The sequence below is a fragment of the Rhea americana genome, unplaced genomic scaffold, assembly GCF_003343005.1.
Source record: "Rhea americana isolate MKP2758 unplaced genomic scaffold, rheAme1 scaffold_143, whole genome shotgun sequence".
In the NCBI taxonomy this organism is placed as follows: Eukaryota; Metazoa; Chordata; class Aves; order Rheiformes; family Rheidae; genus Rhea; species Rhea americana.
Window position 1 is genome coordinate 2,007,700 of NW_028185517.1, and position 15,404 is coordinate 2,023,103.

A 15,404-nucleotide genomic window follows, 5' to 3' on the forward strand; every position below is an offset into this window, starting at 1 on the left:
GGGGCGGCGGTTCGGTGGCGGCTGTGCCGCCCCGACCTGCGCGCTGTGTAACTGAAGCCCCAGCGAGCTCTGGTGCCACAGCGTGTCCCCCTTGCTCTTCAGGCTGCTTCGACAAGCTGCAGGCTTCCTGGGGAGAGCCACCTCTGCTTTGGGAAAGCGATGGTGTGCGCAGCCCCCCACGGTCTGCGGGTTTCAGCTCTTGCTGTGCTGTCCTGCTCGCAGCAGCAGGTGGGCGGCAGTAACGCTCCCCCTCGGTGTTTCTGGTGCACAGGTGGCTGCGGTCTTCCTCTTCACCGGCGAGCTGGATGGAGACCTCTCATAGCGCATCCCACCCCGTGTTTGCCCACAGCACTGGATGGAAGGGTTTTGGCCCACTAGGATTTCTGGCTGCTCTTTATCCGCAAGGTCTGGTGTTCGACATGTTTTTCTCCATTATTCAGAGTCGCTCAGAGATTCATGTGTGCTGGGCAATACCTAACGAGCCTTACCTTCTCTGATGTTGAAGTTAGGCTGCCCCAGCTAGTTGTTGTTAGTGATGGATGCTTCTGCTGTGCTTTTAGCTTTGGACTGTGTCCTTTGGCAAGGCATAAGGACTTTTTAGGAGTTCTAAGAGTCCCTTAACAGCTGAGCATAGTGTGCTGTATGTACTTGAGACAGGAACCTGAAAGTAGAGAAAGCTGAATGCAGTCAGGTGTCATTAGAAAATCCTACCTTATTTTTGTTTTCATCAGCAAGATGCATTTGTTTCTGGTATTGTCGGCTAACTAGTAAGAGTTAAAAGACTAATTTCAGCAGTGGTGTCTTAAGCGAGAAGCTTTCGTTAATCACAGTCTCCTCCAGCTTCAAGACGATGCCTGTATTAGCAGTAATTACCAGCACACAAAGATCCCAAACCATTTTGTTAGCATCTAAGAGTTGCAGAATCCTTCATGAAGTATACTTGTGAGGAAGCCATCTATGCAAAGTATACAGCAGGAAGCTGAAAGGTGGAGGAGTTAGCTGTTTGACACACCAAGACACTGTCGGGGTTGGGAAYGGAACTTTGCAGATTGTCGTTTATCCAGCTCTTGCTTTAACCACTAAATACACTGTTTCTCACTAGATGCTTCCTCAAAGCACTGAAAGCRTGGTTTAATGACTGTGAACTTGCCTAACAGGCTGCTTCAAAGTTTCCATCAGGACAAGGCTGTCAAGTCCTCCTGTCAGATGCTTTTCTTATTCTCTGATGTTCCTCTGCCTCTCTCTAGTGATGCCATTTTACTTCCAGAATGAGGTATGGCCTTACACTTACATTTCTCTTCAGTTGCTTTACCTGAGCTGCTCTTTCTCTTCCTCTAGCTATTACTTGTGGTTGGATCTGAAGTCCTGCTTAGCTTGAATGATGGTATGTTACTTTGCTCTTTTTCTAGTTGTACTGAAGCTGGAAGCCCTGTAGTACTGCAGCTTGTCGTTACCACCACACGTACATTCTACTTTCCTATCTCCTTCCTTGCTGACAGCTCCTTTACTCATCAGCGCTGCACACAAACAAGGTTAGCTGCAATCGAGATTACATTAGTGTAGTTCTGATTCCCATTACTTTTCTCTGAGCCTGTTTTATGGGGGTTTACGTGTGTAAGGCAGGCACTGAGCACTGTAACCTCTCAGAAGGGAGTTTTTGTTTCAGAAAGGGAAAGGCACAAGCCAAAGGGATTCTTTGGATCCAGTGGCTGTTCTCAGCCTGATCCTTGTAGTCATCACATAGCTAGAACACCTCCTCGCAAGTGGCAGAATCCATGGTGAATACGTTGGTGGTTCTCTGTCAACATCTTGATGCATTGAAGATGCTGATTTTGCCGCATAAAAACCAATTTATACCAGCCTTTCTGATAGGGAAAGGGATGCTCTGTGGTGTTTTAAAGGCCTGAAGCGGTGAGTGTGTGCATTATCGTCCCTTACCCAGTTATCCTTAGCAAATTGTATTGTACCTCTGCTTTAGGCTAATGGGTTGTATAAGCAAAGTAATGAATAAAGGTGGGGGCTTAGAAATCTCTAATAAAAGGCATCATAGAAACAATATAACTGAGTGCCCACTGTGCAGACATTGAAAGAACAGTAGACAGCTATTGGAAGAATGAATGGATCAGTGTAGGGAATTGTGTGGCAGGATATGAGAGATCAGTGTACAAAACGGAAAGCTGATGATGTGCAGAAACCTTTATTTGATTTTTATATTTGTTAGAAGTTAAAGTCTTATTATGTAAACTAATTTCCTCAAACCTTAGGTTAAATACTCTAACCTACTTTATTTAATGTTGAGCATACCAAAGCATTAATTTGGGGGGATGTGCAGTACTTGAATGCTTCTCAACCTTACAAGGGGTCTTAGATTTCTCCTACTACTTCAGCCAAGTTTTATACTTCTGTGTACATTTTGGAGGAGGAACCAGAGACATTTAGAGCTCTTAGGTTTGTGCTGAAGGTGCAATACTCTCCCAAGAAATAAAGGACAGCAGAGAGGGCCTGTAGTGTGGCTGGGCTCCTCATCTGCATTTTATGTAGAGAGATGAATGGAAATTATAAAGGAAGCACCTTTTTGACACGTGAGAGTAAAACCTATCCTATTAATACTTTCTCCAAAATTAGTGATGCAAGCAGATATTTGAGAAAGCATCAAAGCCACTCCTGTGATGTAGAAGGTTGCTGCTGCTTGGCCAGGCTCAGAGTCATTCTCAGTGGCAGCCTGCAGAAGATGGCTGTGAGGTCTCAGTCCAATTCACTTTGGGCCACCTGGGCTGGCCCTGCTCTCTGGCTGTCTTCACAGATGTTTAGAAAGGAGTCAGCATCAAGTCAGCATCTGCTGCCTCGAGGGTGCTCACTCAGCTGGGGTGAATGGGGCAGCACAACAGACCCTTGCACCTCTGTAGACAGGCAAACTCTGAACTCCAGTGCCTGGGGCTGTGTTTCTAGCATCTTTCTCCAGCCTGTGTTCCTTATTCCTAAATGAATAAATAGGTTGTCAAGACTTGTCAACAATTAGAGCTGCAAAAGCCAGTCTTGCTTTGAGCTTCTGCTAGTTTTATCCACCTTGGGGGAATGGAGCTTGAAACAGGGATTCTTACATTGTGCCACAAGGGAGACAGAAACAGCTTGTTCACTCTGCATAGTAAGGTTGAGTGAACTGGGACCTAGGTGTGAGTATCCAGCTAGCCCTGCAAGAGGAGACCCCCTACAAAGCTCCTACCCGTGGTCACAGTTTGACTTGCTTATGTGTTTCTAGAGGCCTGTGTTTACGTGCTCTAAGAGTTTTCCAAGTCAGTCTGTTCTTTGAGGGGAATTTAGGGGTTAATTTTGTGGTCTTTCACTGCTCAACTGGCTGGTCTTTGCCCTCAACATTCTGTAAACAGCTTCTATCAAGCACTACAGCCTGGGGGACTGTTTTACCCCTTGACCTTCTCTTAAAAAAAAAAAAAAAAAAAAAAAGTGAGCACAAACTTGAAACATCTACAGAACACTCTGTGACCTAGGTCTGTGTCTGTGAAAGCTTAGGGTTGGTTAAAATCTGCTAAGTGTATTGGTTGTGTGGTAAAGATATGCCATGTGTATGTGTACATAAAAATTCCCGTGGTCTCCTCCCCCAGCTAAGTTGATGCCTGCAATGAAAGTGACTTCCTGCTGTCTCCCACGCTACATGCATCACCTGGGAGCTCTGTGCCACTCACTTCTTATAAACTTGAAAGGTATTTTTGTAGTCCTAGGGTTTAGTAATTTTGTAATCTCTTTGTAGGCGTTAGAGCTTCCGTGTCTGTCTAAGGCAGTAGCCTCACAGAGGTTTGTGGAACACTACTCCGGGTGTGCTAGCTAGCTCGCTGTCTTTTTTTTTTTTTTTTTTTTTCATTCTCAATAGCAGTTTTGCTGTAAACACCAGAGCTGTGGTTGATAAACTTTATAGGAGGAGATGGTGTTTGTGCTTTCTATGTTGACTGATGGTTTAAATACTGACTGGGTAATTTTAAATGCATCTCTTACATCCTGCATAAAAACAGTTTTTACGTACAGCTATGCAATCTTCAAGGTGTGTTATGAACTCGAAACATACGTTACATCCTACTGCTGATGTTGTGCCTACATGCACTATGTGGCATCCAGTAATGTTGGGCTTTTATGTTTCTGTCTCCACAGGTGAACGAATGGACTAGCCCTGTGTAAATGTCAACTTTGTCCTAGTCCTCTCTCCTATTTAGGAAAGCTGTACATTTCTTGCCTTTGTTCTAATTAATGCAAGATGAAACCTTAAGGAGGGCAAAGCAATCTGCAGCTTTGTTGCAGAATAATGAACTAAAGCTAAGGGGAGAGAGGAAGCTGAGGACTTACCTTCACTGGAAAGCTGGAATTTTTGTCTAGTGATTTTTTTTCTTTCTTTTTCTTTTTTTTCCTTCTTTTTCTACCCAGTGAGAAAGAGGTCTGGGCATTCTGAGATAGGTATATGGCCCATAAGGCTCTCAGCAAGGAAGTGGTTAGCACCAGTGGATGCAGCTTTCCAGATTGCTCTTCTAGGAAATGGATTGAATCGACATCTCAAAATTAGAAAGTTAAGGAGCAGCTGTCCTCTACTAATAGCTTTTGCTGGACAGATTTTGAACCAGAGATGGGGTCACTGTGCCCRTCTGTATTTTCATTCCTACTCTCCTGAGAAAGTTGTTCTTGCACAGATTTTTGTTTTCCTCTTGTATTAATATTCCACAGTGCAGGAGTTCCCATGAAAAGGGAATTACACTTGAGTTCTCTGGGAGCTGTCCACAGTCGGGGTGGAATAGCTTTCTGTTTGGACCCATGGAAATCTGTTGTTGAGTACCTACTAGGTACTTTGGAGTCTCTGTGACAGCATTAATTTCTCTTCCTCTTCTGTTCTCTGAGAAGTCCGAAGTGATACCAAGCTCTGCAGTTTGAGAGCTTGTTTATCTGCCAACTGAAAGAAGCAGCTGTGGCAGCCCTACACTTGACAGTACTCCCAGCCTGCGCTTTGCATCAGTCGGCCGATGGCACTGTCTGTCCCCTGCTGAGTGAGGGTCTCCCTCTGAGATGTGGCTGGTCACTTCTCACATTTGGTTAGCAACATCTGAGGTTCCCATCAAGTGTGCATGCTTCTTTCAGCAGAGGAACTGGAGCCCTGCCATTCTCAGGGAAATAACAGAATAATATTTTGAGTAAACTACATCTTATTTTCGTATCTGCAGCCATGTCTGCAGTGCTGCCAATGGRACACTGCCTTAGTGACTCCTCCGTATGCAGTACTTTTTCCTGGTGTCTATGTGATTGCATATTTGGTAGATAGCCTTTCACTTGTGGTTTTTATGGTTGTGACCTGCCCAGGCAAACACACCTGTACACACAATGGGGTCATCTGTAGAGCAGGATTCTGTACAAATGGGCCCACGGGGGAATTGCTCCCTGAGGGGAATGAAGAGGTATCTGAGATGCTGCAGGTTCTTCAGATGTTCTGTGCATGACCTACAGTTCAGGGCTGCATGAAGTCCACACAGCAATCYGTTTGGCCTGCATGAGGGCCAGGCCTTTAGCCTGGACATGTGCATTGCTCTGACTTGTTTGGCCACCCAAATGAAATGACTGTCTGGCCAGTCTTGGATGGGAGGGTATGTGAGTGCTAGTAGAGCTCTGTGCGTTCTGGTTGTTCACACTGCTTCTTTGCTCCTGGGGGCCAAATGTCGCATGCATCCTGGCTTGCTAAACCTTCTGGGATGGTTGTAGTCAGAAGCAAGCAGCCTACAAACAGCCTACAGCCTTACAAACAAGTTTTTAGGAGTTGAGGGGAGATGTGGCTTGTGGTGGAACAGTAAGTATTCTAGGAAGATGTAGATGGGGGAATGTGGAGGTATTTTAGCAAGAGGAGGATGTTTTGGGATATATTACATAGGAAGAGCAAGAATTGGGGGTGTCCTGTGGTTGGAAGGGGGTGGTTACAGGCCAGTATTGATAAACAGGAGTCTTTGATAACCTGTGTGCTCTCGAGATGGATTGCATYCTAGTAAAATACAGATTTCTGTCTCAGCCTTGCTTGCCTGAGCTTTGAGTAATATGCAAGTTGCACAGTAAGCTAACTTGTCAAGTGTGGATTGAGTAACTTGAACCTCAAGCTACCAAACCTGCATGTCAGAATCCTACCGCAATGTGGGATTTAAAACAGGAGTTTGTATATCCACCAGAATAAGAGTCTGAGATGAAGTCAGGACTTTTAAAAGTTGACACCTACAATAGGGAATCCTTTTGTTTTATTACTTTTTTCTAATATACTAAAATTCATACAAAAAAAAACATACTTGTATGAGAAACAAAAACACAAAAATAAACCTAACTGCAGCAGGCTAACAATACAATTTCTTTTTAGGCAGCTACAATGAAAGGCAAAGAATGTATCTCAAACAACCTCAGTAGTTAAATCCTGACAAAGAGGGATGCTACTGGTTTTGGCTATTCATAAGTTTTGGCAGAGTTATCTAGAGAAATGGGAATTGTGATTGCTATTACTTGGAAGGTCAAGATAGTGCAAGCAAGGCCACAGCCTGGAGAATTCTATTCCAATTTCTCAAGGCAAAAAGGAGGATGAAAGTGGGATAGATGCCTTATCCTGTCCTGGATTGGTGCAATATGATCAGTCTGTGCTGAGCTTTGCTTAGCAAAACTGTGAGAGATGGCAAGTCTAGAGTGRTTCTTCCTTTTGCATATCCACCTCAACTTTTCTTGGAAAAGTCCTTGTGCATCATAAGATAACGTGTGTGTTGTCTTTGGGAAGATAAGGGATTGAGCGATTGAAACTTGATGTTGTAGTGCTAAGATACRGTATTTTGTATCTGATGGGACATGGCATCAGGTAGAAATCTKCAGCTGAAGGCAGCAATATAGCCATTGCCATCTCTTCTGTCTTTGCTGGTCAGGAGCATCATGGTAGTTTGTTGCTTTTGTTGCCACTAGGAAGGGCTGAAGTAGCTAGCAGGTATTCTAGAAACTTACTCATTTTATTGTTAATGAACATAAGGCAAGGCAAGCTTGTTTTGCTTTATTCAAACTTGTAAACCCTGCCTTCTCCCCATTTTACTTTCCTTCCTCTTAAGGCACATGGGTGGTTTTGTGGTCTCTGTATCCGGTCTCTGTGTGATACAGCATGTGCACTGAGGAAGCAGGACAGATAAAACATAGCTCATATTTCTGGGAATCCTTACTTCACTGCTGATGGGGAAGTGTCGTGCTCCCAGGCACTGGTAGATAAGATGCTAGGCTGCTTGTCTACTGAAGCATGGGGCTGGCTTACAAGTAGGTGCTTGCAGGACTTTATGAATTGGAGAATGTAGATCTTCAGCAGCATGCTGCTAGGTTTCTTTCTAAATTTGTACACTGTGTGAGAGCTGCAAGACATGTAAGTTGTGAATTGAACAAATTTTACACTGATTTTGCAAACTGAGAATAAGTGACACTGTTAGAATTGCTCAAGGCATATGCAGAGTGAATTTAGAACTTGCAAAGAGCAAGTCTGGCAGAAAACTGAGGCCTTGGTTTCTATATCCAGCAGCTAGATACGCACCCTCCAAGCTGTGCTACTGACACATGTCTCTGCTGACCTGGTAGGAAAACTCCCCTGTAAATGAGGGGGAATTTAGTCAGGTGAGCTGGTTTCTCTGCTGAGGTAGTTGAACAGGGTTATTTAGAGCCAGGTATAATACAAGGGACTGTGTTGTAGGAACTAATGCCAACATTAGCTCTTCCTGCACCTGAGGGCAGCACTCTGCTGCCTGTAAACTGTGGAGGAAACTATAATAATCTTATACTACTGTAGTGTTTTGCTTATGAGCAAATGGATGGAGCTCAAGGGTGTTTCTGAGTTTGGTGTTCATGCTTTTAAGAAAGCAACTGTACAATGGGCTTCTGCTGAATGCCTTTTATTTTAGCTATTCATGTGTGCATTTATCCAGTGCTTGAAAGCAACAATTTGTACCCCATAGCATCCAGATTCTTTTTCTGTCTTGTGTTCTTCGGAGATACTGGGAATAAACTGTAGAGCTCTGCAAAATAAAGGGATAAAGATAGATAAACGAACTCCTTTTGATTGCCTCGGGCTTAGACTTGTTTTTTTGTGTACTTTTAAGGGAGGGAACTATAGTGGAGTATTATTTGTGTATGTAAAAATGCATGCATACTCAGAACCAGCAATAGCTATTTCTCTTACTGCAATCTGGAACTTGGCTCTGGAAAAACAAAATGCAGCTTGGGGAATGTACTCTGAGGATTATGTTACAGAGCCATGGGCAGAGCCTCATTGTTTCTGTTGGCTGCTTAGTCCTAGATGAGCTATCAGGACAAGTGTCTTTGTTCTCTAGTGAAGATAATTCACTAACATCTTTGACAAACACAGGGTGTAGATACAAAGACCAATCCAAAAGAGATTAAGAAAGGTTTGCTTTGAATTGGAAGCAAATTCTGTAGTGAGAGCACCTTGGTGGTTTAAGGTACTGGCCTGGAAATTTGTTTCAGGTGCCAGTTTTCCTGAGGTATGAAGATATGCTAATCTTCCCTTGTTTGGCTTCTTTTCCATGCTACCTTTGTACAATGCTCAGCACAGCTTTGAGTTGTGCTCTGAGGAGTTACTATGTAATGAATAGCAACAGACTCGTTTTCCCCCTTTTTCTTGCAGGTTGTAGCTAAGTGAGCAGAATGCCCCCAGGCATTTACTGCCCTATGGAATTCTGGTCCAAAGGGGAAAACCAAAACATCCAGGTGGACTTTCTGCTGCCCACAGGCATATATTTAAACCTCTCCGTGTCCTGTAATGCCAGCTTGGGCACCATCAAGCAGGTAACAGCCTTGTTCTCTGCTCTGATCTGCAGTCTCCTGGAACTAGGAGTCTGTTCTTGGGAGTATGTGGGGAATTGTGCTTGGTCTTAACTCAGCACCAGTTTGGTTTCTTCTGCATTGCTTTAGACAGTTCCTTGTGATTGACTCTCTGAGAGCCCCTCCTTCATGACACAGCCTCTGCAACCCACTAAACTCATGCCTAGTTGCTGAGCAACGGGGGGCTGATGGTGCCAGTGGTACAGAGATCAATCTGCTGGATGTCTGACCAATGTTGAGATGCTAGTTAGTTTTTGAGTAACTGTGGAATGAGGCCAGATTTGAGTTGTTAGCATGGGGCAGATGGACTATATGTTCAAATACTGCTCACCTGAGCCAATCAGACCCCAGAATGGATTTTTTGTTACAAATGCTCTTGGGTATGCAGATACAAGGAAGAGAAGCCACTCCTAAGTAATCAAAAACCAGTGCTGGACTATCTCAGGATATTCAGGCAGTTCAGCCTAGCTGCTTCTTGCCTCACAGAACCTGAATCCTAAAAACTGAGACTGTAATGAGAGAGAATTTTTTTTCTTGGTGTTTCATTTGAGGAATAAAATGCTGTAGTGAAACTATGTGTAAAAGAAATGAAACTACTTTCTTGTTTCCTTGAACAGGAAGTAGGGGTAGTGGAGAGTGAAGGAAAGCAGAATGGAAAAGGTTTTCTTTGCAGCAGCAACCTGGCCTAGATGAGTCACAGATCACAAGGGACAGAAGCACAGTGCCAGATTATTCCAAGTTTTCTCATGCTGCAGTTTTCGGATCCAAAAAAAAAAAAAAAAAACCCAAAACAACAACAACAAAAAAACCCCAAATTGCAAGCAGAGCTGATTGGCTTAAGCTGTTAAAGTCTGTGTTTTTCAGCCAGCAGGTTCAGTGGGTCACATCAAAGGCCTGTCTACCTCAGGATTTTGTCTCTTACAGTAGGTACTTGGAGAGTATATGAACAGGATACGAACAGTCATATGTAAATGTAATTTGCTGAGAGCGAAGTGTGGTAGAGGATTGGACAGAATTCAGAAGATTTAAGAAAAATTCTCAGCTTTGTCACAAATTTCATGTTACTAGGGGAAGTTACTTGATCCACTCCAAGTTACTTCCAGTGGGAATAACACCTTTATTTCACAAGGCTAGCAGTCAGCCGATACTTACTGTGAGGCATTCAGGTGGGAGTTACTTAAATATGAAGGCAGAGGGATTTACTTTGCCTGAAACAAATGGCAAGTGCAGAAAAGGAAGTCAGTTAAAGTCTCTTGCAAATAAATCTAAAAGCAGTTCAGCAAGAGTTGCAGCCACCAAGCTTGGCTGAAAAGCAGCCTATGATTACAGATCAGGAATGCTGTGAGAAGGCTTTGTTCTCCCTTCCCTTTTTGGAATGGCGTATCTGGGGTTAGCAAGGTTGTGAGGTTGACTTTAAGAGGACGTTAAGAGGAAGATGAGGTCCTGGCAGCATAATAGTAACTGTTTCATTGTGCTGTTGGTCTGTCCCAGGTGGTGTGGCAGCATGCGCAGTATGAGCCACTGTACCATATGCTCAATGATCCTGAGGCCTATGTGTTCACATGCATCAACCAGACAGCAGAACAGCAAGAGCTGGAAGATGAGCAACGGCGACTTTGTGACATCCAGCCCTTCCTACCAGTACTGCGGCTTGTGGCTCGAGAAGGCGACAGGGTCAAGAAGCTTATTAACTCCCAAATCAGCCTACTCATTGGGAAAGGTCAGTTTTCCCCCATCACTGGTCACACCAGGTGTGTTGGCTATAGGTGAAACATGCTGCTGTTCGAGATGGCATTCCAGCTATAGAATGATGACAGAGCTGTGCTGATGTAGTAGGTGGACCTAGCAAGTCAGGTCCCTAGTGGATTTGGTAGGGGAACAGTGTGTGTGCAGACCCAAGAAGAAGGGTGATCTTCCTTGCTGGTAGAGGGCTATAATAACTGAGTCAGTGCAGTTGTGCAGAATAAATAAGCAATTATTAGCAGCTTGGCTGACTTTTCTTCTTTTGGCTAGCTGTTAAGCATGTGTTTAGGAATCCTTTTTCACAGTTGATTACCAAAGGCTAATCACCCCTTTTAGGTGCAGATGCTTATTTTACCTTTCTTTCTTACTCTTCACATAGGTTTACATGAGTTTGATTCTGTGCAGGACCCAGAGGTGAACGATTTCCGCATCAAAATGCGCCAGTTCTGTGAGGAGAGAGCAGCAAAGCGGCAGCAGCTTAGCTGGGCAGCTTGGATGGAGTACAGCTTTCCTTTGCAGCTGGAGCCGTTGGCCAAAGGCCTTGGGACTGGCCCCCTACAAACCCCCACCAAGAACATTTTTGTCAACGTCAGGTTTCAGTCTGGCGGGGTAAAGCACAAACTTTTCGGTGACAGTGTGTGACTGGTTTGTGCTTTCGTTTCAGGCATTCAGAGACAGAATAACGTGTGTGGACAGGGTTTCCATGCATTCAGTGTTTGTCTTCATTCTCCAGACCCTGTTCCCTGTGGATATGGTTGAGAGGGAGTGTTTGAGCCTCCAACCGAGGAACTCCAAGGGAGCTGTTCCCTTTCTTGAACATGTTACATGTCCTAGCTAGCAGCTAGTGTGCACATGTGGTGGCAACTTTTTATTTATGAGTGGGAAGAGTATATAATCCAATATATATCTTTCCTTTCAAAGCTTAAGAGTCTGCTCAGTTCATGTTCAGCATGCACTACTTGCAGGAATTGGTCTGTGTTGCCCATGGGCCCCTGTTCTTCCTACTACCCTTGGTTAATGCTGTTTCTTGCATGTTGAGCCTGGACATGAAGCTGGAATCACCCCTGGGGAGGAGATGGGCCTTTGAGTGGTGTATTTGAACACATCAACCCTAGTCACTATCTGCTTTGCTGGTAGAAAAGCAGTAAGAATACTTAGGACAACTTGCAGCCACACATATTAGTCATAGTGCTTATACTATGCTTGAAGTTTCTGATTTCCAGCCGTGTGCTTGCACTGCTGAAGCATGCTGTTGCCCAGTTTGGCAATCATCACTGTGTGTGTGTGTGTGTGTGTGTGTGTGTGTGTGTGTGTGTGTGTTTAGAGCGTAATTCTGTCTTCCTAGCCCTCTTTACTGTGTCAGCAACAGGAATGTTGTTATTTTCCAGCTGACCTTTTGTTGCTCCTTGTGGTGATTTCAGCCCTTTACTGATACATGACAGCATATGCTGTGTTGTTGGGATTGCAGGAGAGCTTCACTTTCCAGATCTCCCCAAAGGAGTTCCCCATCACATTAATGAGCTATGCTATCAAGAAGCAGGCTACTGTCTTCCGCCATGAGACTATGGAGAGCCCAGAGGATTACACCCTGCAAGTGAATGGAAAATGTGAATATCTCTATGGGAACTACCCTCTGTACCAGTTTCAGGTGAGCCTTTTCTCTTGCTTTGCCAGTGAGTCTGTTCCCCTGTGCCCCCCCTCTTGCTGAGAGGATAGGGTGAGACGTGTTGTCCTGCATTAAGGAGATGGTGCTGTTTGCAGGAATGCAGCCCTGGTAGGGCAAACAGCTGTCAGGAATGCTGAGTCCTCAGCAGTTTACTGTAGTGTAGCTATTTGAGTGGGTGAGTCAGCTGATGAAATACCAGGTGTAATGCACATCCCATTCTTGGTATTATCAACACGTGTCCAGTGGGATGTGGGTTTATAAAGTAGAGGATGTAATTTAAAACTGAATTTTGATGGCTGCTGGGTCCTTTCCATATGCCATCCACCTGTTCCGGCTTCAGCCCGTTCTGCTTTGCTTCACTGCCTTTGCCTGCTTAGTGCTGTTTCATCCATGCTGACTCTGTCCTGTCTTTGCAGTATATCCGCAGCTGCCTGCACCGAGGCCTAACACCCCACCTGACCATGGTACACTCCTCCGCTATCATTGCTATGAGAGATGAGCAAACCAACTGCATTGCCAACCCCCCAAAGATGGCTACCAAGCCTCCCCCGCTCCCTAAGAAGAAGGTAAAGGACGTAGTGACCCAGCCTGGTCACCCTCAACRCATCTATTGATGGAGAAGCTAATGTAGTCTGGGAACAGCTACTGTAGAAGTTGGTTCTCCCTGACTCTCTCAGGACAGGTTTCTAGCAAGGTCCCAAGAGCTGGGGATTCCCAGTCTTCCTGCTTCCTCCTGCAGTATGATGTATTTTTTTCTGTTGGGGCCAAAAGCATGTAATGAGAGGTGAATTCTGGGAGTAGCAGGCCTAGGACCCAGGAAAACTGATGTCTTGCTCTCAGCTGCTCTTCAGAGTAGTTTTTCAGCTTTCCCCCTTGCAGCCTCATTCAGCCTGGGTGCTAGCGGGAGTGGCATTGGCTGGCTGTGGCAGTGGGTGGATGCAGAGCGTATCTGGGTCCCATGCTGTCCCTGACATAGAAACTACATGCGGCCTTGTTGCTGTCTCAGAACCCACATCTGTAAAATGGAGCTTTCTTTGTAGAACACCTTTTGGATTGACAGTGCTGTTTAAGAACTCTCTCTCAGCTAGTGTCCACAGTGCCTCTCCTGAACTGGATCCTTGGGTGTGCATTACCTGTGTAGGTGCAATAACCCCACCTAATTCCATCTCAAGGGAACAGAGGAGTTAACAACATGGAAATAAGAGGTAGTCCTGCTGTTTTGGGAGGCACTGGGTTGAAAAGTTTTTGAGCTGCTTCTGATCTGAGCTGTTCTTTCTCTCTAGCCAAACTATAGTTCTCTCTGGTCCCTAGAGCAGACCTTCTACATTGAGCTGGTGCAAGGCAGCAAGGTCAATGCAGATGAGAGAATGAAGGTAGGTGTCAATTCAGGGCTTTTTTAAGGGGAGGAGGGAGGCAGCTTCTAAGCTGCAGGGCAACAGGAAGGGGAAGGGATCTTGCTAGCCAGCAGCCCAGCAACGCAGCAGTGCATTCTTAGAAACATCACTCTGCAAGAGAGGGATGCACCACAGAGCTACTGCTCTGTGGTGATGTTTGCTTGACAGTGGTGTGGAGGGGCAGAGAAGTCTGCAGGAGAGCATAGGAGAGGAAGTTCAGCTCTTAGAGACTGATGGGAGAGGTGACTGATAAAGTTAGGGCAGAAGTTAGGCTACAGCAAAACCCTGGGATATACAAAGGGGGCAGGTCAGTGAGATGAAGGGGAATGGCCACCCTTCAAGAAAGGAAGAAAACAGGACTAAAGTATATGAGATGTGTAGGGGTCTCCAGGGCAAGGTTTTATGAAGAAACAGGCAATGAAATAGTTATTGCTTCTGTACAGAGCCCCAGCATTTGCGAGGAGTTCCTCCTGGGAAGGACTCCTTGGAGTGCAAGGGCTGTGATTCAGGCTAGCCAGCAATGCTGTAACAAGAAGCAGAGCTGAAGGTAGGCTTGACCTATCAGCTATACAGAGAGACCTAGCAAACTGCAGAAGCGATGCAGATTTGCAGGCAAACATGCCCAGAGACAACACGCTGTTGGCACTATGCTGCAGGGTTGGGCCCAGACATTTCCACAGGCCGTTCCCCTTTGCTATCAGTTCGCGTGCTGTTTGGCATAGACACTTGCCTAGCTTGTGGTGTCCACTCCTGCTTTTCAGCATCACTGAAGTTCCTGAGTTTTCACAGCAACTCAGTGGGCAGGGTTTGCTGAATATTTATATTGCCTGTTTTTTACAGGATAAAACTTGTAATACTCTTAGCAGTGGGTTACCTGTACGTTTTGCAATGATCAAGCAGCTCTTGCAATCTCTACATGAAATAAAAAGATAACAGTGCCTTCGCTGAAGTTGAGTAGAGGGAGATTAAACTACTTTTTAATGCTTCAGTAAATCAGAGAAAGAGATGGGAGTAAGATGTCCTATTTCCAGGAGTGGACTGACTCTCCCATTCTTCTAATCAGGCGTTCTTGGCAAACAGATTGTGTCCCTATGGATTCATGATGTTCTCTTATTTCTCCTTCCCTTAGCTGGTGGTGCAAGCAGGTCTTTTCCATGGCAATGAGATGCTGTGCAAGATGGTGTCAAGCTCTGAAGTGAATGTATGCTCAGAGCCGGTGTGGAAGCAGAGGCTGGATTTTGATATTAACATCTGTGATCTTCCCCGTATGGCACGGCTCTGCTTTGCCCTCTATGCTGTCATCGAGAAGGCAAAGAAGGCACGTTCCACCAAGAAGAAGTCTAAGAAAGCTGTAAGTAAAGCCCGTAGGGGTTTGGCTAGGCTTGCAAGGCTGGAGGTACAGGATGCCATTTTGAGACAAATGCCTTTTGCTTTCAGAAGAAGACTTACTAATAAAAGAGCTCACAGAATGATGGTCTGTAACTTCCTCAACAGGAACAGGAAACTGAGGAGTGGCTGCCTTTAGGAAATGATGTTTTAACTGTAATTTCTTCTCCAGAAAGACCATTAGGAAACATACCCAGCGCATAAATGCATATAAAGTGGAATCATATGTGTTGGTTTCTCTGTTTTGCTTTTCCACAACTTCCTCGTTTTATAGCTGAGGTTAAAACCATCTTGTATATTGCATCTTCTTTCTAGTAAAGTCTTGTCCTTCACCG

The 15,404-nt window shown here is 44.9% G+C and overlaps 1 protein-coding gene across 3 annotated transcripts in view; it reads left to right on the forward strand.

Annotated features, from left to right (window-relative positions):
- The first annotated feature begins 296 nt into the window (after positions 1-296).
- The window catches only part of PIK3CD (phosphatidylinositol-4,5-bisphosphate 3-kinase catalytic subunit delta), a 34,966-nt gene continuing 19,858 nt past the window's right edge, over positions 297-15,404 (forward strand). For 2 of the 3 annotated variants that reach the window (XR_014895078.1, XM_085298986.1), the window contains exons 1-8: positions 297-405; positions 8,684-8,844; positions 10,372-10,600; positions 11,003-11,232; positions 12,092-12,271; positions 12,706-12,855; positions 13,573-13,662; positions 14,813-15,034. Coding sequence is in view for 2 of the 3 variants with exons in the window: in XM_085298986.1 (XP_085155112.1) it covers positions 8,704-8,844; positions 10,372-10,600; positions 11,003-11,232; positions 12,092-12,271; positions 12,706-12,855; positions 13,573-13,662; positions 14,813-15,034 (1,242 nt within the window). In the remaining variant the exon portion in view is untranslated. The remainder of the gene's footprint in view (positions 406-8,683; positions 8,845-10,371; positions 10,601-11,002; positions 11,233-12,091; positions 12,272-12,705; positions 12,856-13,572; positions 13,663-14,812; positions 15,035-15,404) is intronic. The other variant, XM_085298987.1, reaches the window with a different exon arrangement.